The sequence below is a fragment of the Sapajus apella genome, unplaced genomic scaffold (genome assembly GCF_009761245.1).
Source record: "Sapajus apella isolate SASKATOON/1434 unplaced genomic scaffold, GSC_monkey_1.0 scaffold52, whole genome shotgun sequence".
Lineage (NCBI taxonomy): Eukaryota > Metazoa > Chordata > Mammalia > Primates > Cebidae > Sapajus > Sapajus apella.
The window spans coordinates 6,074,026-6,099,433 of NW_022436992.1; the positions used below are offsets into that span (position 1 = coordinate 6,074,026).

Consider the following 25,408-nt stretch of genomic DNA (forward strand, 5'->3'; position numbering starts at 1 on the left):
AGGAGCATTTTGTTTAGAATCTAAAATGGACTTCGGGGATGACAACTGGCAGCTTTAAGCATTGTGTTCTCATTTTAGAGCTGTGAGCACAGCAGGCCCTGCGTCTGAGCCATTGTCACTGCTGTGATTCTGGAATCAGCTCATTGTGGAAATACTAGCTCTTGGCTGATGCCCTTCTGGGTGCCTAGTGGCCCACATGGTCCATCCATCCCCCAGAGAAGACTCAGTCAGTGTCTGCCAGCTGCACCCCTATTCCCTTTTGCTTTGTGCCACCTGTGAACTATTCTAGGTATGATCTCTTAATTTTTCCTACAGTTACAGGGATGCTAGTTGATTCTGATTATTATTTTTGTGCTTTTATTAGTCTCTGTCTTTTCCAAGTTGATAAACAATTTGGCACCCAAACACTTCTCTCTGAGAAGCTAATAAATAGTATCTATGACATTACAGTATTGCTAAACTTCGCAACTCTTTCACTCCCAAAACAAACCAAAGGCCTAATTCTTATTCCTTTACACTTACTAGATGCCACAATGATTCCAGCAATGAGATTTAGTGAGTCTTAATCTGACAAAGGTCTCAATTCTGTTATTAAAATCAAAACATTTTTAACAACAAAAATTATATATTAGAATGCTTTTACATTGGGTTGAGTACTTAGAATAGTAATATAACAAGGCATTAAAAATTAGTAAGCAAAACATATTATTGGATGGAATGATTAAAGGGTGATTCATTAAAATCATGTCTCCAAGTAGGACTATAGAAAAATCTTCCAAGAGTAATAAAAAATAATTACAGCTAAAAAATCCCTTAGTTGTCTTCTTTGTGACCCAATCCCTTATATACAAACTCTAGCTGAAGGAGAACAGTTACCATGGAGAGCTTGTAAAAATCACTGTCCAGAATATGTAAACTAATTTGCAGCCCACTTATATGAAGTCCTTGCAAGGTGCCTGGAACTGTTCTAAGTTCTCTCCATTTATTGCTCACATTTAATTCACACACTAGCTCTAAAAGATTGTCACTATGCTCATTTTACAGATGAGGATGTGAAGCCAAGTAACGTACCTGATATGGTTTGGCTGTTTCCCCAGCCAAGTCTCATCTTGAATTAGAGCTCCCATAATTCCCATATGTCAATGAGAGGGACATGGTGGGAGGTAATTGAATCATGGGGTGGGTCTTTCCCATGCCACTCTTGTGATAGTGAATACGTCTCATGAGACCCAATAGTTTTTAAAGGGGAATTCCCTTGCACACCCTCTCTTGCCTGCCACCATGTAAGATGTGACTTTGCTCCTCTTCTATCTTCTTCCATGATTATGAGGCCTCCCCAACCATGTGGAACGGTGAATCAATTAAACCTCTTTCCTTTATAAATTACCCAGTCTCAGGTATGTCTTTATTAGAAGTGTGAGAACAGACCAATACAGCACCCATGGCCATTTTGGGTGTGGATGTGTGGAAGTTGCAGCCAGGCAATCTGGCTCTAGGGTTTTTTACTCATAACATTTACTCCATCCTGCCTCTCCATAGAACCAACATATTCAGGTGGGTCACCCATATGCAAATGTACCTGGGAAATGCATGTGGGGAAGCAGGAAGGTTCACATAAATATGTAGAGGTGCTTTGAGGTTTTTAGCAGCACCTCTACCACTCTAGGATTTGGAATTGGTGGCACGAATGCACTGTGAACAGAAAACAAAACAAAACAAAACAAAACAAAACAACTATGGTAAATGTCAAAAACATGGTTCTTGATTGTGATATAGCGTCTCTTGGGTCTCCAGCTGTTATGGTTCATTGGATTCTCTTTTGAAAAAGTGCAATTATGTTTAGGTATCTGGCCTCTCAAAATATGAATTATAGACTTTCCAGAACTATTACAGAAAAAAGAGAATGTTAAGGCATTCTATTCTTTTTCTCACATCTGCTCATGATAGGGCCAATTATTTTTAAATTCATTGTAAGAAAACATTTTTAAATCACTTATTTCTGGATTTAAATCTGTTTTTCTTTGTAAGGATATGAAGCGATCTACATAGCAACAAAATATATTACAGAATATTGAGTTTCTCCAAGTGTTAAGGTTTGTGTTCTTCAGACTGAAACCCTACGTAAGAGCTAATAATCCCTGAAGTTTGGAGTCTAGGTCAGATTGTCAAGCTGCTGTGGAAACATGGAGATCAGAAAATGATCTTGCAGCAAATGGGATTTGAAATAAAAGAAACATGAGCTCAGAGACAGTTAAATAGAAATGAGATCAGAGGCCAGGTGCGGTGGCTTACACCTGTAATCCTAGCACTTTGGGAGACCAAGGCAGGAGGATCACATGAAGTCAGGAGTTCAAGACCAACCAGATCCACATGGTAAAACTCTCTCTGCTAAAAATAAAAATAAAAATAAATTAGCCAGGCATGGTAGCATGCATCTGTAATCCTAGCTACTTTGGAGGCTCAGACAGGAGGATATCTTGAGCCTGGGAGGCAGAGGTCGCAGTGAGCCGAGATCACACCATTGCACTCCAGCCTGGGTGACACAGCAAGACCAAAAGAAAGAAGGGAAGAAATGGGATCAGAAGCACCAAAAATCAGAATCAAAAATGCCAGGAGGAGCAGAGCAGAGTAGGTAGTAGGCTGGAGTGCAATGGTGCGATCTTGACTCACTGCAACCTCTACTTTCCAGGCTAAAGTGATCCTCCTGCTTCAGCATCCCAAGTAGATGGGATTACAGGTATGTGCCACCACACCTGGCTTATATATATATATCCACACACATACATACATACATACATACATACATACACACACACACACCCCAAATGCGTATATATATATATATAAACCAAATGTGTATATATTATACATAAATACCAAAGCATATATATATATATATATATATACACACATACACACACATTTGATAGAGTGTGTGTGTGTGTGTGTATTAGCCAGGCATGGTGGCACGTGCCTGTTATATATATATACACACACATTTGGTATTTTTAGCAGAGACAGAGTACTCCTGACTCAAAACCATAGAAGGCCATCCTTTGGATGTGTCCCTTGATGATGGGTAGTACATTCAAGCCACCTCTACCTTAGGAAAATCCTGATAAAATAGCACTGAATGTCAGAGCACCGCTTACTTATTACCTGGAAAATAGTCATTAGACCAAGTCCAAAGTACATTATTTCATCATTTGGAAACTGTTCTTGAAATAACACCTTCGGCAAGCTGTTCTCTTGTCAAGGCACCGTTCAATTCATGAAGTGGTTCAGTTCATTTCTATAAGCTAGCATGTGGTCGATTGTTCACACATAGGCTCGACCTGTTTCACTAGCAAGTCTAGATCACACAAAGAGCAGAGTCTGGTAGCTTGATCAACATTGTTTAATCAAATGGTACACTATACTGAGCAAAGAGATCTATAATATAAGCATGAACGTGACAACTCTCAGTGAAGTGGAAGCTTCAACTACTGATTTATTCTTTTCTGCTAATTTCTCTGGGCCCTAGAAATCAAGGAAAAGTGAGAAGGGAAGGAGTAAATAGCAATGACTGTACCCCAAAATACATTCCAGATAATGTCTGTGTTTGATTCAATTCCCAACACCTTCCTCTATTTTTAGTAAAAAGAATAATACAGTTAAGAGTCCTGATCCTGAGACTGGAAGGTGTCCTGTAGGATGATGAAACAAAAATGCTATCATATTTTTCAGCCTGAAATTCCCAAGCATGGAAATTTAGAAGATTTTCAACCATGGTGTTTTAAATGACAAAAATTGTTTCGCAGAATGCCCTTTCTGTTTACCAGAACATTCATTTCACTACATCCATCCTGGTTAAGTGAGGTTGGCCCATATTTATTGTTGGAGGCTATGTTTAGACTGGGATTCTTATCCAAAACTGCCACTGAGAAGGAGATAATTTTAAAGTGTGTGATGATGCATCTAGCATTATGGCCTGAACTGAGGTGTTTCTAGAGCTGATGATAACAGCTAATCGCCTTGATTCTGCCTGAATGTACTCAGTGGATCTTTACAGTCAGCTTGGAGCCAAATATATCTGTTCCAGTTGACCCCTCCTTGCTGAGGTTACCTTTTATTACCTGAAATGGCTTCTGGCATCATCTTTCCCAGGGGAAATTTCCATCAGGCCTGCTGATATTTCTTTATCTCCCCATTTCCCGAGGAAGCTGGACAAATCTGAAATTTAGAAAGTGAGTCATCTTCCTGCAGGCTCTGCCATGCCTGCTGTCGCCACCAGCCCTGGTGGGAGCCCGTTTGCTCTGGGATCTCATCATGTTGTGCCTTCGTGATTCCCACGGATGTCACTGCTGATGGCTGAGGGAATTCAACATTGCTCTTTGCTTGGGTGGAAAATTGTGAAGAAGGTGATGTTAGTTTTAACACCCCTCTGTTTACATTATAAGCCCTTGACTCATCTTTGTTTTCTTTTTGAGCTGAATGGAAATCCAGGTTATCTTAAAACCCTACTCTCACCCCACCGGGCTCTACACAATTATGTGCTTCCCGCTTTGATCCACTTTTCAAGAGAGTGACAGTCCCATGCAACTCCGCCTTTTGTTATTCCTTAAATCTCCATCAGTCATTCAGTTCAATTGATGCCGCCTCCTAAATGCATTTTGAGTCCCTTGTTCCTCTCCACTGCCATTGGTCCTAATTCACTGCTTTTCACACAGAAAAAAATGGCCATGGCTCTAGCCTCATGACTAGTATCCTAGACTCCAGCCTCCTTGTAACTCCTAGACCCCCGCTATGATTGCCCCAGCAGTCTAATACGCCAGTGTTTCCAGACCCTTCTGCCTTTGCACTTGTGTTGTTTTTGCCTGGAATGCTCCCACCACCCCTTTTTGTTTTCTTCGAAGAAAACTCACATCTTTTCCTACAAGGCTTAGCTTAAATGTCACTTTCTCATCACAACTTTATCCAATTCCTATAAACAGGATTTATCCAGTAAAGTCCCAGAGCATTTAAAAATATCTTGATTATGACGCTTTTTGCAGTGGATTTAAGTTGTTTATTTGTTTTTGCCAGTGCTCATGTCTTACTAATCTTTGTTTCTTTGGGTAATATCCTCGTGCCCAAAATAAAGTAAGCCAGCACCACACAGGTGCTGAAAGAGTGAAGAATCCCCTGTATGCAGCCACCACACCTAGGAAATAGCCCAATTGTCAACTTTCCTCCCTTCTAAACTCACATGTCTCTGGTTCCACTGTCTCAAGGGCTAGATTTGCTAGCCTAAAAAGTCCACTTATATTGGCTTTTTGCCGTGGCTCACGCCTGTAATCCCAGCACTTTGGGAGGCCGAGGCCGGTGATACATGAGGTCAGGAGTTTGAGACCGGCCTGGCCAACATGGTAAAACCCCATCACTATTAAAAATATGAAAAAAATTACCTGGGCTTAGTGGCAGGCACCTGTAATCCCAGCTACTCAGGAGGCTGACGCAGGAGAATCACTTGAGCCCGGGGGGTGGAGGTTGCAGTGAGCTGAGATTGCACCACTGCACTCCAGCCCAGGAGACAGAGTGAGACTCCATCTCAAAAAAAAAAAAAAAAGAAAATAGTCCACTTATATTTTGAGGATACACTAATCGAATAGTTTCCTGTTACTTGGCCTGAGAAGACTTAGCCCAAGAGCAGCTAAAATGAAAATATTTGACTCCATTTTGGGATATTCTGACTTCATGTACCTATGGTGGCATCTTAAAATCTCTGTCATAAGATGCTTTCCGCTTATTTCTGGTATTCTCCCATGTTTCAATTCCACTGCCTTTGTTTCCAATAGTTGGAACTTTCAGACCTCATCCCAGTCCCTCTGGCAGAATATTTGAGGATTTGTGCAGCCTTCCATTCTTCTCCAATCTCTTTGGCCTCTGCTAGACCTTTCCACTTCACAGAGACAATACCTGTTTTGAGGGGTGGAGAATCCATGTTTCAGGCTTGTAAGAGATAGAAAAAGAAAAACAAAAAACAAAAAACAAAACACACAAAAAAATCAGTTTTTCCTACTATCGCACACTCACTGTAACACACTTCACCTCTAGTCACCAAAATGTATGCGGTATTATTTTCCCTCACTGAACAGTTCTTCCACACCAGCTGTCTGTCCTATAATTCAATTCAATTCAGTTCTAACACTGTCTACCTGGAGATAACTTCAGATTCCATAGATTAAGGGTTTGTTTTCACAAGACTGCTCCTACTTCAGATGCCAGTTGAAAGTAGTAGGTTGTCATCTATAATTCTGACTCACCAGCTATAAATTGGGTGATTCCCATTATCCCTCCCTCCGATCCATTAATTTGCTAGAGTGGCCCACAGAACTTGGGGAAACTGCATACGTTCACCTATTTGTTATAAAGAATATATATTTGATCAGTTAAATGGAAGCGATGCATAGGACTAGGTATGTGGGCAGGGGCTCAGAGCCTCCATGCCCTCTCTGGGTGTACCGCTTTCCCTGAACTTCCATTTTTTTTTAGCAACCAAAAGATTTCCAAACTCTGACCTTTTGAGTTTTTATGCACTGCATAGTCATGATTGATTAAGTCATTGGCCATTGGCAATTATCTCAACCTTCAGCTTCCCTCCCCTTTCTGGAGGTTGGGGTGGGTGGGGCTACAAGTTGTCACCTTCTTATCACACAGTTGGTCTCCCTTGCAAACAAATCTTGACTGGATCCTGAGGCTATCCAGGAGCCCTTCAAAAATCACCTCATTAGAGTAAAAGATGCTGTCACCCAAGACATTCCAGTGGCTTTAGAAGCTGTTTCCAATGTTACTACCTAGGAAATTACAAAGATTTTAAGAGTTCTATGTCAGGTACTGTGGTCAAAGACCAGATATTAGAACAAAAAAATTTTCCTAATAATCCTTATCTACAAGGGTTTTAAGAACCAGGGACAGAGGTCTGAACGAGGGGTTCAGGAATCAGGGGCAAAGGCCAATTTCTATGTTTTATAGTGATATAATTTATATGTTATAAATTATATATTTGTATAATTCTGTATATTTATATTTTTCTTATTTTTTCTAACCTCTGGGCATAGGTTAGAAATGAATGATCTGGTGGCTCACTGCTTCTTGTTGTAGGGCTTGGCAAGGTCTGTACTTCCTGGAGCACAGCCAGGACAAGGGTAAGGCAAGTGAGGCATAGCGTCAGGTACAAGATTTTAGAGGCTATCAAAAAGCTCAGTAATCAAGATAAATAATAGTGTATGCAACCTTTTAAAAAATCAAAAATAATGCAGAAATCCATAATGAACAGAAATATCAATGCTGTAAATAAAGATAGGATCATTGTAAATAAGATAGTGCAGTGTGAGCCATATTGAAGCTGGAAGCAAAAGGGAAATCAGCACTACTGATTCTGTCTGTATTTATAATGTTGCTGTTTTCTTCATCATGGATGAACCTCTTGATAGTCCTGGATCTGCTCCAGAGACTCTATCTATCAAAACCTTTACTGCACCTGCTATAGGATACAGTTCCCTGGCAAAGTCTCAATGTCAGATGGCTTTCTTTTTCCTCTCACATTAGTGACAAAAGGGCTGACTTTTAAGTTTCATGAGATGACACCTTGGACTCCAGATTTGAAGACCTGTTTGAATTGTGGTTGTCTTTTAGGTTGTCTTGCTTCAAATGGCTTTCTTCTTGATGTTTATCACAGTGACATGGGCTTTTTATGACTCTCTGAAGTGCTTTAGAGAAAATGGAGAACATTTTAATACTGCTGATTTACTCTTTCAGGTCTACAGTAATTTCCTTACTGCCTAATTACAAGGCTTGGTTTAATTTACTCTACACATAATGTTTACTGATGCACATATGGTACCACATTTTAAGAAACTGTACCCAGAACAGGTATTTTTGTCATACTGGAGTATGAAAAATTCCCATTCAGTATGATATTGGCTGTTGGTTTGTCATAAATGGCTCTTATTATTTTGAGGTATGTTCCATAAGTACCTAGTTTATTGAGAGTTTTTAACATGAAAGGATGTTGAATTTTATTGAAGGTGTTTTCTGCATTTATTGAGATAATTGTGTGATGTGTGTCTTTAGTTCTGTTTATGTGATGAATTTCATTTATTCATTTGTGTATGTTGAACCAGCCTTGCAATCTGAGGATGAGGCTGACCTGATGGTAGTGGGCAAGCTTTTTGATGTGCTACTGTGTTTGGTTTGCCAGTATTTTATTGAGGATTTTTGCGTTGCTGTTTATCAGGGATATTGGCCTAATGTTTTCTTTTTTTTGTAGTATCCCTGCCAGGTTTTGGTATCAGGATGATGCTGGCCTCATAAAATGAGTTAGGGAGGAGTCCCTTCTTTTCAATTGTTTGGAATAGTTTCAGAAGAAATGTTACCAGCTACTCTTTGTACCTCTAGTAGAATTCAGCTTCAAATCTGTCTGGTCCTGGGCTTTTTTTTGGTTGGTAGACTATTCATTGCTACCTCAATTTCAGAACTTGTTGTTGGTCTATGGCCTATTCAGGGATTCAACTTCTTCCTGGTTCAGTCTTGGGAGGGTGTATGTGTCCAGGAATTTATCTATTTCCTCTAGATTTTCTAGTTTATTTGCATAGAGGTGTTTATAGTGTTCTCTGATAGTTGTTTGTGTTTCTCTGGGGTCAGTGGTGATATTCCTTTTATCATTTTTTGTTGTGTCTGTTTAATTCTTCTCTCCTTTTTAGTCTAGCTAGTGGTCTATTTTATTATTATTTTTTAAAAAACACAGCTCCTGGATTGATTCTCCTGTTATACAGAGAAAAAAATAGTAAGATATGTAATTGTCTCAACAAAGAATGTCCCCCAGTGAAAGGGGAAATATCACACATCTTCTTAACTTGAGGAAGGTTACAATCTCTTTAAACACTTATTTTAAAAGATGACTAATAAGTATGTAGTTACATGTGTCTAATGATTTTCAGTTACCCACAGAATCAGGAGATGGGTAGGAATTTGATAAAGGAGAGAGAGGAAGAATAGTTCTATCTTCTGGACATCTTTCTCACTATCTTTGAAAAGAAGCTATTGATTCAGAAATCATGAGTTCACAGATTCTTAGGGGTAGAAGGGACACTATAGGTCTTCCCAGTGCAAGAGGTCTTTCTTCAGCAATTTTAAGATATCTTTTGTTAACCTCTGCTTTAAAGATGCGAGCTCATTCCTTCATCACAACAGTTGCTACAATTATTGGGTAATTTTACTTGTTAGGAAATTGAGTTAAGATCAGTGATTTTGTAGTTATCAACCATTGATGTTGATTTTGTGTTTCAAAACTGATTTCTCTTTCTAAGTGTAAGCCCCAGCTAAAAACTTCAGTAAAGAATTCTACATAGAGTTCCAGAGACCTACAAATATGAAACATTATTCCATTAAAAGTCATGGCTTCACAATCAATTACCTTGCTTTTTCGTAGCTGTGAGTGCTAAGAATGGTTAAGCTTAGGGACTGAGCATGTCTCTGGTCATCGAGACAACTGAAATAATCAGCATCTGGATCATCTGATCTATTACTCCTGCTTCACTTGGTTATGTATGAAAGTCAGAAAAGTAAAGATATCCACTGAGACTGACAGTTGTTTAGTGTCCGTTGTTTACTTAATTCTTTACTGACGATCCCTACAATCTTCAGAGAGATATTACTATCAAAAAGATTTTTTTTCAGAGTAGAGTATTGAAATTCCAGTAATAATATTAAATTTCTTACTGATATAAAGCTCCTAAGTTAGAGAACCCTAGTGGGCTGACTCTGAAACCTGTCCTTTTAATGATGGTGGTTTTTAAAGTTGGTACACTTTACTCTTATAGCTTTTATTAAAATTCTTTAATGGGAAGAGCATAAGGTAAATATCAATTATTAATGAGTCCTGAGTTTCTCTATGATAATCATAATAGGTTTCATGTTTAATATAATCACCATTTTTTTTCTTCCTTAAGCCATTCATATCTGTGTCCAGCTCTATGCCAGAAACTGAACTGTGAATGGGATTTTAATAATTATTATTCTAATTAATCGTAAGGGAAAAAAGTAAAGGACTTTCATTTTAGCTGGGGGAATATCTGATTAAATGCATATCAGGAGACTAGCAGACTTGCCTGGTGTATTCAGTGAGAAATTGTGCATGAGCATTCCAGGATTAAAGGAGAACCGTTTGTCCTGAGGAGTTTGGGGATAAGAGTGGATTTTTCTCTTTGATCCAACCATAAATGTTGTCAGAAGTTTGGGTGATTAATCAGTCCCAGACCCATCCTCTTTCCTTCCATAATTTCTTAGTTTTTCACAAGTGCATCAATCCTGTTTAACTGTTAAGGGCAGGACTTCTGTATTTTTATTTGATTTCTTCAGTTTCAACAAGGATCAGGCTGCCTTAAATAGTTGCTACTGTGTGAGTTGCAGCAAGGCAAGCTGGAAGGTCTGGGAGACCAGAAAAATGGGAGCCGGAGGATGCTGAGTTCCAAGGGCAGGAAGAAGTCAGCACTAATGAAAAATACCAGACTCTGAGCAGATTTCCTTCAGCCCCTCCTTTGCAATTCACAGGCTTAGATCAATGTGGCCCTGAGGCTGTATCTATAGATACCAAATTAACTAGTTGAAAGGGGATAACTTGTGACTGATCAAGTAGGCATTGTGTCACATGTTACCATAGCAACCAGCTTGCCTGCTGCTCTTTGGGTGCATTCTCTGTGTGTTTGGGCAGTGTGTGGAAGCACCCTTGATACTGTTGCCAAATCAGCAGGAAATTCATGATTTGGAGTCCAGTCCGGGTCAAAACACCTACATCAAGCAGGCCAGCCAACCCAACTAGATACAACTTCTACTCTTTTATATAACTTTTCCTCTTCATTCCTTGCCTCAAAGCTTATATTAATGAGAAAAGGAATTTCTTAGGGATCACTAGAATAACCTGTGCTTTCTAGCAGAGTATGAGGCAAAGAAATAACAAAAGTCACTTAGTCAAATACCAGTCAAACTGATCACTCAGGGGCTCTCAGAGGCCGTATTTAGCCTCCTCGGTTCTCTTCTTAAGGATACGGTAGCTGCTGGACACAGCAGATGCTTGGTTATAAGTAAGCAGTGGGTAAATGGAGCTTGAAATAGCCAGAAATTGCAGCAGAAACTTATGGACAGAGTGAGTGGCATTTAAGACTAAAATCCACTGGTGAAACCCTCTAGAACAGGCATCAGCCAATTACTGTCTCTGCCCCAAACCTAGCCCTCTGGTTATGTAATGTTATATTGACTGCTCTTGTGCTGTAACTGAAGACTTGAGTAGTCATGACGGAGACTGACTGGCTCACAAAGGCCAAAATCTATATACCTGGCCCTTGACAGGAAGAGTGTGCCAATCCCTGCTCTAAAAGTAAACCCAGCTTGAGATAAGACAAATATGACGTAAGCATCCAAATTCCCTGAAAAGCTAAAGGACCTTGAATCCAACTTTGTCTCTTACTTTTCCCTTCAGTAGCAACAGCACCAATCATTTTATAGGATTTCCACAAAGTTGGGAATGTGGAGTAATCGTTGAGCTTCTATCTGAAATGAAGTATCTCTAGGGAAAAATTCAGCAGCTGTTGGAAATGCAACGCTGTGCAATCGTTAAAGACAGAAAGTGAAAAGTATCGCATACAGCAGCAGAACTCTGTTGAGGGAAGGTAGCTCGGAGGCACACCGTTATCCATAATTGGAGTAAAACAGGGGAGTGTGGTGAATGGCTTTCTGTTTTAGAAAGTGTACTGAGCTCTTTACTGACCACAAATGGGGTCAAAAACTTCAGAGGTGCATTTATCGGTGACATCTGTACCAAGAAGCAAGTGCCCATCATTCCTCCTCGCTCAGTCAACAGCGTCTTATTCCCCCAAGTTACCCATCCCACTCAAGTGAACTGAGGTTTCACTCACATCTAGAGTGAGAAATAGTGAGTTTTGTCTGGGTTCCTTCCAGCAGCTCTTAGATTTACAATAGACATTCTTCTAAGTCCCACAGGACTTGTGCTGTAATGTGGAATGCATGACATGTAGCAGTACAGGGCCAGATGACTACCTGGTACCAATCCTACCACACTGTAACAGGTGTGTAGGATAGATCCCGTTAGAAAGAAATCATAGTTTTAGAGCGTTCGTCTCTGTATCTTGCTTTGTGCTCTTTAACCACACATTTTATATAGGCTTCTGCTCTTAGCCTGCCATCGTACCCATCCATTCGGTAATTGTCTTTCCCAATTTCCAATTAAATTGCAAGTCGATTAAATCATTTTATGAGTATATTACAAGCTTCCTAAAGGTCCTTGCTAGGGTAAGGTTGTTCTGTTACTGATGCACCTTTTGACTCTCTCACACTGGACTCAAGCAGCTTTTGCCTATTCACCACCAGTTAATCAATGCCAGATATCAGGTACTCAGAATAAAACATCCAGGCCTCTGATCTTAGGTCCCCCTTTGAGGCAATCAGTGCTGGAGGGAACATAAGACTGGTGGTAAGTAATCAGCTAGGAGTGGAAGTAAAGGATGGAAAGAAAAGTGATCTTTGTCCAATTAGGATTTGTGAACTTCAACAGCCAGGTCCGTAAACATAGACCTGAAGTAAAATGGCACTATTATTGGAACCTGAAGACTTGACTCTGGCATTTGCTATATGCAACCAGAGGATCCTCCCTTTCCTCATCTAAATAACACAAACAATTATGCTCACCCTACAAACAGCACCCTTCACCCACACCATGACGTTGTAAGGAAGGTCAAATGAAATAATGAAATAATGTCTAGGAAAGTTCTCTGCAAGCTATAAAAACAGGACATGCACAGGATTATTATTAAAGAAAATAAGCAGCCAGAAACTGAGTAGACCTTCCAAATATACAGAAGAGTTGATCTTCTTTTTGGTCTGGGTTCAGAGATCTGATCAAGATAGTTCTACTAGAAATGTCTTTTCCACCTTCACCCTTGTCACCTAAAATTTCATCCTTTTGAAATGCCAAATCTTCTGGGCTAAGTTAGACATTGGGTAATTGAAGGAATGTCTGTTCTGATGGAGGGGTAGAGAAATCTTATTTTTTATTTTTATTATTATTTTTTCTTTTTTGAGACAGAGTTTCACTCTTGTCGCCCAGGCTGGAGTGCAATGGCTGATCTCAACTCACTGCAATACCCACCTTCAGGGTTTAAGCGATTCTCCTGTCTCAGCTTCCCGAGTAGCTGGGATTATAGGCACCCGCCACCATGCCCAACTAATTTTTGTGTTTTTAGTAGAGATGGGGTTTCACCATACTGGCCATGCTGGTCTCGAACTCCTGACTTTAAGTGATCCACCCGCCTTGGCCTCCCAAAGGGCTGGGGAGAAATCTTAAGAGAATCTTTAAGTAATAATTTTAAAAGGTACAATATGATGTGAAAGAAGTGTAGAAAAATTAGAGATTTTTACACTGTTTTTTAGGCCAGCCTCTAATACATCTAACAGGAATAACTCATGCTTACCTCTAAGCACCATTTATGAGGCCAGTCAACCATGTATGAGGTCATGTTGATCACTGTCACTTTGTTATTAATTGGTAGTTGAGACAGTGGAGGATTTTTTAACAGAAAGTGAGAGGAAATGGCTTGTCTTGTTTTTCTCTGTATCCCTGGCCAAAAACTGCTTCATCTACCAAGAGCTACTGAAATGCTAGTAGAAGGAATAAATAACTGAACATTAACCCTTGAGTAGGGTATAGTAAAGTAAGCAAGCAATAAAGCATAATTTCTTTCTGAGGACTTCTTATTTCTCATATAATAAGGTTCCTGCCACCTTTGAGCTAATTGCATTAGTATCTGTGCCATCATATTTTTATACATTTACTCTCATGTCATTTCTCTGGCATAACACTTAAATATCCTGAATAAAACTGTGGCATTTGTATAGATTTTTCTTTATGGAGCCATTATTTCTCTTGAGATCAGAAAGGAATTTTGAATTTCACAATTAAAGGGAAATAAGAGACCTTTTTTAGTTTTTCAAGAATGAATATTTCTCCAGTAAAAGAAATTGCAAAGGTGTTTTTTTTTTTTTTTATTGAGTAGATTAAAATGAGACACGCAGCCTTCAAAGTCTTATGCAAGTATGAGCTTCTGCAAAACTAGTTGACTGGGGAGAGATATTTTTTTTCTTCGACTGTCTTTTGTGGGGAACTGTTTCATATTTATCAAATGGTTGCAGGTTTTTAGACTTTGTACAAAATAATTTTGTAGTATTAGATGTTACTCAATATACACCATACACTCCTCATGCCCCACCCAATAGGTAGATCACTTTTGATCATTCTTTGAGACAGTTTATTTTTTCTTTTGAGTTAGTGAGTTAAACTGGGTCTGTTCATTCATGACTCTGCACTCCCACAAAATGAGAATTGCTGGAGCAGGTATGATCCATTGGCTGTATTCCTTTTGGATTGTTGAAGAAAATGCAGTTATTTACATTGATGAATAGCCTTAATTGGGTAAAATAGACTGGTAGTGCTGAGCTAATACCTTTAAATGTCTTGTCTTATGCAATTAATATTCCTTTGTCACACATACATTTAAACCGTTGGAAGAAAATCTTGTGTTCTTGACTCCTGTCAGATTTAACGAATGATTTTGTCAAGTCATTCCTTTCTGCCCTGGTTGATTGATAGCTAAATTTTGGTCTTCTAGCTTATGTAAAAAGTGTTAACTATGCCTTTCAGCTTGTAGGCAAGGGCATTTAAACCATTCTATTAGTCAATTTACAGAGGAATTACATTGCCTGTTTACTAGAGGGGTCAAAAAATGTGCCCCTGCTCATCAGAGACACAAATCACAGGACCCATGAGCTAATGAAGGCAGTATTTATGAGTTCCTGCACTTGCTGGCTGATACCACGTTCAAGATGTCCCTGGTCCTAGCTGCTGAGGACTCTGGCTCCCACTTTTGGATATGCCTGTGTTTATAGACTTTGGAGTGAGATGTATTTAAAGAAGAAGTTTTGATCCTAATACTCTTAAAAATGAGAATGCATATTAGAATGCTAGATTGCCACAGTATCAAGCTGCATTTGCAGCTTTCAAAGATTTCTCTATAGTAAGGCTCACCTCTGCCACAGCCTGGCTTATGGATTTCCATATAAACCGTAATTACCATATCAAAGCGTGGAAAATGGATACCAGTCTTTCTGGAAGAAGTCTCTCGTCCTGTGGTTTGAACCCAGTTAGAATTTCAAGAAACACACTTTATTAAGCATCTTACAACTTACTATTTTAAAACATTTTGATCAATAAGTTATAATAAAAATGGTTATTTTCGAGCAAGTATAATTCATCACGTACATTGTTGCAGTAGGCATATCTTAGACCACCAATTCTCCATTTTTTTCCAGATCCCTAAAGCCCCAGTAAGTCAGAGTCTCGTAGTGAGTATCTAGCAGGTCCCTTCCTGCTCTCAGAGTAGGGATTCATTAGGACTCAGCGTCAACTTCTGCCTCGGGTAGGATCACTGATTCCCTGTTATGGTGACAATCTGCCATGGGGTCTCTTCTGTCATCCTCTCTACAGGGGCTCTTCTTTTTGGTCTTACTATATCATGGGTGGGGAGGAGGGGAACTTTCAGAATCCCTTATACACTTTACTCATTATTTAGGAATCACATTTGTTTCTGGAATGTTCACTGCTGTCATCATATATACCATTGCTTTTGGTCAATAATGTACACAAAACTGACACAAAGTAGACATATGAGAACTTGTGTATGTTATTATTTCAAAGTGTGTAGTCTGGGGCCGAGCAACATTGGTTCAAATCCTGCCACTGCCATCCGTTAGCTTTGTGAATGTGGACACGTGACTTAATTCTATTGCCTCAATCTCCTCACCTATAAAATGAATAAAATGGTACACAGTGATTTTTGAGAGAAATAAACAAGTTATTCGAATTTTTTAGAACAGTGTCTGGCTCAAAATAGGTACTAAGTGAAGATTGTTATTATGAAATATTAATTTTCCCCAATGCTTTTCTGCTCTCCTCGCCACCTCTCCTCATCTGACTGCTGCAGTTGCTTCTGCCTTTTCCATACATTCTCCCTTCCACTAGCCTCTCCTTTGCTTCTTTATACTACACCTAGCAATGATGGGCTCCATTTTCTGCTAACATTTTTTTTTTTTTTTTTTTTGGGACGGAGTTTCACCCTTGTTACCCAGGCTGGAGTGCAATGGCGCGATCTCGGCTCACCGCAACCTCCACCTCCTGGGTTCAGGCAATTCTCCTGCCTCAGCCTCCTGAGTAGCTGGGATTACAGGGACGCGCCAGCATGCCCAGCTAATTTTTTGCATTTTTAGTAGAGACGGGGTTTCACCGTGCTGACCAGGATGGTCTCGATCTCTTGACCTCGTGATCCACCCGCCTCAGCCTCCCAAAGTGCTGGGATTACAGGCTTGAGCCACCGCACCCGGCCTTCTGCTAACATTTTTAAGAGCACCAAGTCAAGGTGTAGTACCTGTTGGATTGATCCATGTGGAGATCCACAATGAGCCCAGCACTCCGTGTGACCCTGAGGCAGGTCTTCACTGTCTCTCCTCATGAAGGCAAGTGCTGTTGCCTATTGTGGAGGTAAGGGAGGAATTTGACACAGACCTGTGTGTGCTGGGGCAGAAAATGAAATCAATGGAAGGAGCTAAGTAGCTGGTACTGTCCTTCAGGAAATGTGCCGATCAACCCTTCCCTGTCTTAGTCCCCATGACTTGTCTCTTTGTTATAACTTTTTAAAGTAAAGCATTTGCTTAATCTATAAAAATTAAAAATTCCAGCTGTAATTTTCTTACACACATCCCATGGTTATGCACTGAAACATGTGGAGCAGACTACTGTTATTTCAGTGCATTTGGCCAAAGAAATGAATTGAAATGACACCAAAGTAGTCCATTGATGGATCAGAAATTTATTTTCAAGATGTCTTTCCCACTTCACCACCAGATGATTATTTCATGTGTGTTATCTTATCAGTTATGTATTGTCACAGCAGTGTCGTGTAACAGTACCTCAGGGACATACAGAAATAGCATTTGTAGCTCACTGGTCTGAGGTGGTCATCTTGGGCCAGCTGTCTTCTGTGTCTAGGTTCTATTGCTTTTAATGGCTCTAGGGTGGCATTGACAGACATGGCTGAGGTGACCCAGTCCTGGTCAATAAGTTTGTCACCCTTTTCCTGGGACAGGCAGTCTAGCCTGGGCGTGTTCTTTTCATGAGGATGGCAGAGAACAAGACTAAGCAGGCCCAATGTGGAATGGGCCTTTCAAACGTCCACATGCATCATGGTGGCCAACATTCATTGTCCCTGCACACGTCACATGGCCAAGCCCAGAGTCATACAGTGCAGGCACTACGGAGTTACATGGCAGTGGTATGGATAGAAGAGAAGAATAAGGTCATTCAGGCAATATATCTACTGTAATGGTCTATGTTTGCCCCAGTGCTTCTTATTCCATCAGTGAGACATGTTCCTAACTTTTATACTGACTATACCAAACACTCAAAAGATAAAAAATCTAAGGGCAAAGACTGTTGATCTGGTTGCACATATGCTGATCTGGCTCCAACGTAAGTGTCTCTAATGATGACAGTTGTACTTTTAATTGATCCAACAGACCTGAATGAGTTTGGTGGAGAATGAATGAGATGGGTAGGGAAAAGCACAGGGCCTGATAGAGATAATTGGTTCCATTAAAAAGAGATGCTAGTAACCCAATTAAAATGATTTTGCTTCATGAAAGATAGTCAGTGTCATCAAGATAATGACCAAAGAATTTCATGTTTCTCTTATGAAGAAAACTAAATAAAGCAAGAAGTATGATTATTCTTGAAATGATTTCTCCAGGCTTTATAGATGTGCCTCTGCTCCCCCCACCTGCTCCCACCCCAACCTGAACAATGACGAGTGCCTTCATTACCGATGGACTGTGCATTGATGGCAACTTGGTTTATTAAAGTGACGCTAGATAGATTACAGGACTGACTATTACCCTAATTGACCTTCAGACGGGCTAAACTTTGCCTGACTTAATGAAGCCCAATACTTGTCAGGCCCCCTAGGCTGGATGGCTCCTGGTTCAGTCACTTTGTTGCTTTAATTTTTTTATTTAATAACAATTATACCGCAGAGCTTAAGGAAATATGGAAAAACATGTCAGTAATCCTGAAGAGCCTGGAGCAGCCATATTCACGGAAAGATTTAAGACTTCAGATTTTTTAAGCCTATTTGAAATTACCTTCTAACCCCAGTTTTGACCTTAGTTGGTATTTCTTAGATCATAGCAGTGAAGAAGTTAACACTATTATTCTTAAAAGATTTTTCTAAACATTTGTCTAAATGACAGGGCAGATGTTAAATGGACATTTATTAAACATCATCTGCCCAGCCTCAACGTGGGTGTTAACTTTTATTTCTGAAAGTCTAAATGTCATTGGGTTGCTCAGACAAATAGCCAATTCTGCCCAAAGATTGGCATGCAGAAGCCTTCAATTGCAGGGAAGGTTTAGAAAAGAAAGAGCTTTCATCCCGAAGGAGAAACAGGATTGATTAGTAGTAGCTACTTGGAGCACTGTGTTGAACAGGATTATAAAGTAATATTTGAGCTCAGCATAAAAGAAGAAGTAATTGATTAATTGTGTCTGGTGTGGGCATAGAAAGAAAGAGTTGTAGTATACTTGCCATTCCTGTCCTAATTCATAGCTTTTGATCTTGTTCCTTATGAACAACTCTTCACCTTTTAATTATTTCTTATAAATGTATCTCTATTTATTTTCAACCTTCACTCATGCTTGAATCCCTGAATTAGTTTTCTGCCAGGTCTTTTTTTTTTGCTGGCCACTTTTTTGTTTTCAGGTCAGTATCTGAGTTCCTTTTCTGTGTTCAGGGAATTTCTCATGTTATGAATCTCCATATAAGAAGCTTAAATGGCCAAAACACTTGTTTTCAAAGAATACTTTCCTCCCAGCAGCTACCTTCTTTACTCTTGCAACGAGGTGAGGACATATAACCCAGAGTTCTTGTCTGTTTCACCCAGATGAAAATCAGGTCTGCCTAACATTTGAATCAAAAGCTATTGACATAAAGACATAGGATGCCTTAACATTTCTAAATTCTGCCCATTTTATGAACTGACAGGTCAATCTTTCTGCTTAAATTAGCTAGAATTAACTTCTAATGCTTGAGACTAAAAATCTAATGTTTGAGACTAATACAGTAGGTCTTTTAGGGAGGCAAACCTCAAACTTTATACTGTGGAGGAATCACCAAGGCATGTTATTAAAATGCAGATTCTGATTAAAAGCAGGTCTGGATGGGGCCTTGGTTTTGCATTTCTTTTAAGCTCCCAAGAAATAGCAGTGGTGCTGGCCAGTGGCCCACACTTCAAGTAGAAAGGATCTAAGTAAGGAAAGGCAGGTTGAAAGAAGGCAGAGGTTGCAGGAAAATGAAAAGCCTATTTCCAATTTAAATTAGGGCAGGCCAACTACTGTAGCTAATAAACTTTAACATGTGCAAAGCCTCCAAACAATAGAATTACATTTCCTAATAATTACAATACTGGGTCAGTAACAGAACATGGGGCTGTTCTCCACCACGTATGCAAGGGCCCAAGTTAATTGGGAGGCAGGGAATGCCTGCCATCTTCAACTCAAAGCGTCTCTATCTTTGGCCAGTGGGAGCCTCCTGAGTTATTTTGGCATGCCTCTGAGAGTCTTTGATAGTTCACTGTTACCTGGCATGACAAGATAGTTCAAGCTTATTTGTATACTTCCAGCCTCAGAGTGCCTGAAATCAGCCCTTTCTCCATGAAACTCTGTTTTGTTTTGTTTGTTTGTTTCTTTGTTTCTTTTTTTGTTGTAGCATAAAATTGTGTTTCAAGTTGTTCATCACTACTAGGCTAGCCATTATTCTCAGGCTTTTTCATTAGACAGAACTGAGAAAGTGTTTGCATGTGTGCGTATGTTTTCAATTTAAAATCTCATGTATTCAAATGTTGGCAAGAATATGGAGAAAAGGAAAGCTTTGAACGTTGTTTGTACGAATGTAAATTAGCACAAAATAGAAAACAGTATGGTGGTGCCTCAAAAAATTAAAACTAGAAATACCATATTATCAAACAATCCTATTTCTGGGTGGAATCTATTGGAAATAAATCAATATTTCAAAGAGCTATCTGCACCTCATGTTTATTGCAGCATTAGTTACAAGAACCAAGACATGGAATCAACCAAGTGTCCACTGACAGATAAATGGATAAAAAAATGTGATAGACAGATAAACAGATATATGCACAATGGAATACTATTAACCATATAAAAGTAGAAATCTTCTTATATGTGACAACATGGATGGACTTGAAGGGCATTGTGCTTAGTGAAATAAGCCAGGCAGAGAAAGACAAATACTGTATGGCATCACTTATCTATGGAACCTAAAAACAAACAAGAGGTGGAACTCACAGAAACAAAAAGTAAACCATTCGTTTCAAGGGGTGGAGGTGAGGGTGGTGAAATGGGAAATGTTGGTCAAAGGGTGCAAACTTTAACTTATACAATGAATAAGTTAGGAGAATCTAATATACAGCATGATGACTTTCAAAAATGCTGTGCTATATGCATGAAATGTGCTAAGAGACTAGATCTTAGGTGTTCTCACCAATAAAGAAGAAAAAGATAGCTAAATAAGGGAATGGATATGCTAATTAACTCAATTGTGATAATCATTTCATGATATGTTTCTAAAAATGCATGTTTATCATCATGTTATACACTTTAAATATATACAATTTTATTTGTCAGTTATACCTCAATAAAGCTGAATCAAATCCCATGTGTTCCTACTGATATTTCTAATTCAGATCTAGCATTACAGAATTTTTCTTTAATATTCTGGTATTTTCTATTCCCTTTCTCCTCCCCATTTTACGACGTTGTAATAAGTCTTTTTTGTCAGAGTATACAAACATTTTATACTATATTCTATCACTACTTATGTCAATATTTTTCTAGTTCTCTTAATTTGTAAAATTCATTCTTTGACAAATTTCCTAGGAAAGGCTCATGAAACAATATTCTGAGTTCTTGCATTTTTATCAGGTTTTCTCTAATCCTTATATCCTTGAAAGTCAGTTTTGCTGGTTATAAAATTCTTAGTTTACATTCTCTTGTCTTGAGTATCTTAAAGACAATATTTTTCTTTGGCATAAATCTTTACTATTAAAAAGTCTGGCAACAATCTATTCGTTCCTGTATATATTGCATGCTATATTTGCTGAAATCAAGTTTTTTTCCTCATTTTTCTTTAGAATTAAGTGATTTCACTGGACTATATCTTGGTTGATAATTGCGGGACAGTCTTCTCAAGTACATGATACATTCTTTCAGATTGTAGGTTATTTGTTTAATTTTAATTTTAACTTTTAATTAATATATATATGTTTGTGGAGTACAATGTGATATTTTGATATATGTATATATTATGAATGATTAAATTGAACTAACATATTGATCACCTTACGTACTTATTTTTGTGGTGAGAACATTAAAAATGCACTTTTTCAGCCATTAAAAATATACAGCATTAGAATATAGTTTTATATATTCAGGAAAGTTTTCATTGCTTACAATTCATTCTGTTTCATTTTGGTATTCGTTTTGTTTTCTTGTTTTGATTTTCTTTTTCGTGGAAACCCTGGTAGCCCCGTATTAACTTTTCTTTGCCAATCTTCAATATTTGTCACATTTTTAAAAATGGTTTCTTAGCTTTAAATTTTTTTAATTTAAAAATTTTCCTCATTTTATTTGTCTTAAGGAATTTGGTTTGATGTTTATTAATTCTTAGCCTTTTCAAATGATTTTCTTTTATTTATAATTCTTTCTTGAGTTTCATGACCTAATTCTTTAGTTTTTCCTTATTCTAATTTATTATGTTCTTTCATATCCTATATCATTTTTGTGATGTTTTAGATTTATTTGAAATGGTGGGTTACAATTTTAATCTATTTTATAAGCATATCTTTCTGGCATGCTTTCAGTGGGCCTACAGATGATATTATGTTTCTTAATCTCATTTTTCTTATAATAACTTTAGATGAGATTTGACTTGATAATTTTAAGTTGCTCATTTTTGTGAACATTATTTTCCTGAAGGCTTAGAAAGAGGCTTGATGCAGATAGCTTTTCAAGCTTCCCAGAGCTCTCATTTCTGTTATTTTTGTGTGGTATTAAAAAATATGCTTGTCTGATTATTGAGATAACCTGACTCTTCTTATCCCCCCTACTTTATCTCAACCTTCTCTTTCTTTTATCTCTGTTGTCCCTGTCAAGTTCAATTTGGATTCCACTCTAAATAGTTTTTCCTCCATATGGGGCCTGTTGTGAAAGAGCCATGGCAGGTCAGTTTCAAGTGTTCACTGTAATATCTTCTTTAGACTTGTCTTACAATAAGCACCGCCACTTGTTAATCTATGACTGCAGGCAAGTTTTTTTACTTTTTAAAGTCTCAGCTTCTTCATTCGAAGAACTAGCATAAGAATCATCCCTATCTCACAGTATTGTGGTAGGAATAACATTATATAATATGCAAACATTTTAGCTAAGTAAATGACACATTATCCGTGAGCTCACCAATAACCAACATTATTCCCAGGCAGTAATTTAATACATGTTGTCAAATGAATATGTGGATGATGTTAACTTTACATAGACTTTATTACGTTTGATATGGTAAAATGTCAAACATAATTCAGAGTTAAACCAAACTGAGTTATACATACATTCATGTTTACCTTATGGTAATTAGTGAAAAAAAGGAATTGAGATTTGTTCACAATTCTTGTTCTGACCAATAACGAATGTGTGTGTGTCATTCTATCAAAAAATTCACTTGAATGCTCCTGGAGAGGTATATTTGTTTGGAAAACATATGGAGTGTTTAACATCTTCTCTTCTGTTTATTTTTATGTGCATCCCATATACATTCAGATAATTATGAACAAAATAGCACCAAGGTGATTTTTCAGGGACAATTTAATTTTATTTTCATGCAGCTGCCCTGCTTTCTATTTTAACAATGTGGGAATGATGTATAATTATGCATTGTTAGAAGATCTGGGCTTGTTTATTCTCATTTATCTTGAAGAATAATTTTAAGTATTTCTGGAACATAGCAACTATGTCATCACAGCACCTGGGCACAAACGGTTTTGAGATTGTTAGATGTTTCATGTTTCTGCTTCTATCCAATACAAACAACGGGTCTAGAATGGGCAGGAGATGGCACAGCAACAGAGTTTCAGGGTTGGCTTCAAAGTTTAGATCTTTATCCAAAGTTCTCTTGACTTGTTGGTTGTTGCCTAGATTTTTTTCTTTTCAAAGAGCCTGAATTCTTCAACTGTGTCATGATTCAAATCATCCTGAAGTTTTGGGTCAGTGAAGGACGAGAGACCTTTAACAGGAGAGGGACCATAGCGTATTGAGCAACAGGCCATTTATGTAACTTTCAGGTTGACATATAATACGTTTAACTCATACTTCCGTCAGTCATTGATTTTCCTTTGATAGTATAAGCACTGGGACAATTTAAAAAAGAAATAGTAATATTTTCTCTATGGGTAATGAGAGCTCAAAATAGAAAAAAATTGATATTTCTACTATTTCTTAATTGTATGCCATTTTTTGTTTTTGTTTTAACTGTAGCTTCGGAAAGCAGTGATGGATCACATATCTGATTCTTTCTTGGAAACCAATGTCCCTTTGCTAGTTCTCATTGAGGCTGCAAAGAGCGGAAATGAGAAGGAAGTGAAAGAATATGCCCAGGTTTTCCGTGAACATGCCAACAAACTGGTAGAGGTAAGTGCGGAGTGGCCTGAGGACTCGAATTTATCCATGGGTTCAATCTCTACATATGGCTCTTAGAATTTCAATAGAGAGCTATTCTATTTATTTATTTATTTTTATTTTTTGAGAAATAAAGTCCTGGAATCATTCTTCCTTTTACCTTCTGATTGCCGGTACCCCCTTTCCAAGGAATCGAGCTATCAGTCATCTTTCTTTTGTCTGTCTTACAACTTTAAGCATGCTCTGAAACATATCTGCCACTTTTCCTGAGCAGCAAGCAGGAGCTGAAACAAGAGAAGTAGAAGGGACATGCTGGAGTGCTAAATACCAGATTTGATTTGAGGGCATAAATTAAAATTTCTAACTGGAGGTCTAGCAGACTTCTCCCTTTTTTTCCCCCCCCTAACCCCTGTTCGCTCCACCCAGTGGTGCCTAAACGCTGGTTCACACTGGGAACTTATGAAAAAAAAAAAAAATCCTACCTCCTCCAAAGAGAAGTTTGAACTTTTGGTGGAAGATCTTGGGGCAGTACTAAGGCAAGTTAAGCATCATAAACATGTTTTATGTGTTAGAGGAATCTGTAGGAGTTGCTTTATAAATGCAAAATTTTATTGGGTAATATTGAAAAAAATATCGTACAAACTAAATGATAACTAGACTGCCTAAATTTAGGAGCTGGAAACCAACAGCCTGGCAAAGGTAGGATTAGTGATGTGGGGCTAAATATAATAGAAAATAGAGAATTTACACAAGAAATATGTGTGCTATAGAACAAGAGCCCAGGAGGGATGAGGATGGATCCTGGAAAATTTAGGAAATGGTTGTTGGGGCCAGGTTAAAACTTTTACTGGCTCTGAGCACTTAATCCAACCACCACCAGCACCACTGTGATGCATTCCTACTTTAATTCATAATAAAATCACTTAAAGGCTGGGCGCCGTGGCTCACGCCTGTAACCCCAGCACTTTGAGAGGCCGAGGTGGGTGGATCACAAGGTCAAGAGATCGAGACCATCCTGGCCAACATGGTGAAACCCCATCTCCACTAAAAAATACAAAAATTAGCTGGGCATGGTGGCGTGCGCCTGTAGTCTCAGCTACCCAGGAGGCTGAGGCAGGAGAATTGCTTGAACCCGGGAGGCGGAGGTTGCAGTGAGCCGAGATCACACCACTGCACTCCAGCCTGGCGACAGAGCGAGACTCTGTCTCAAAAAAAAAGAAAGAATAAATAAATAAATGAAATCACTTAAAATGAAAGAAAACTTTAATGCAAGCTGAAAGGAAAGTAAGTTCTTTTTTTTCCCCTTTGAATGGAAAAATTAAAATTCTTAGTACATTCATTAAATGTAAAATCCTTTCTGCTTTTCTTGGAGTGGATGATGGGGGTGGTGTTTGATTTAGTTGCATCCTAAGCACCTGCTTAGTTTGCTCCTTGGTTAATCCAGCACTGCAGGTGCCTCGGGCTGAAGACACCCAGCCAGCAGGAAGTCCTACGTCAAGCCTCTGCTTCTCTAGGATACAGGCTGAGCCA

General features: G+C 38.6%; 1 protein-coding gene across 7 annotated transcripts in view; it reads left to right on the forward strand.

Annotated features, from left to right (window-relative positions):
* Positions 1–25,408, forward strand: part of CTNNA2 (catenin alpha 2) — a 1,139,605-nt gene that overhangs the window by 877,817 nt on the left and 236,380 nt on the right. For all 7 annotated transcript variants that reach the window (XM_032243720.1, XM_032243721.1, XM_032243722.1 and 4 more), the window contains one exon: positions 23,738–23,890. In XM_032243720.1, coding sequence (XP_032099611.1) covers positions 23,738–23,890 — 153 coding nt within the window. The remainder of the gene's footprint in view (positions 1–23,737; positions 23,891–25,408) is intronic.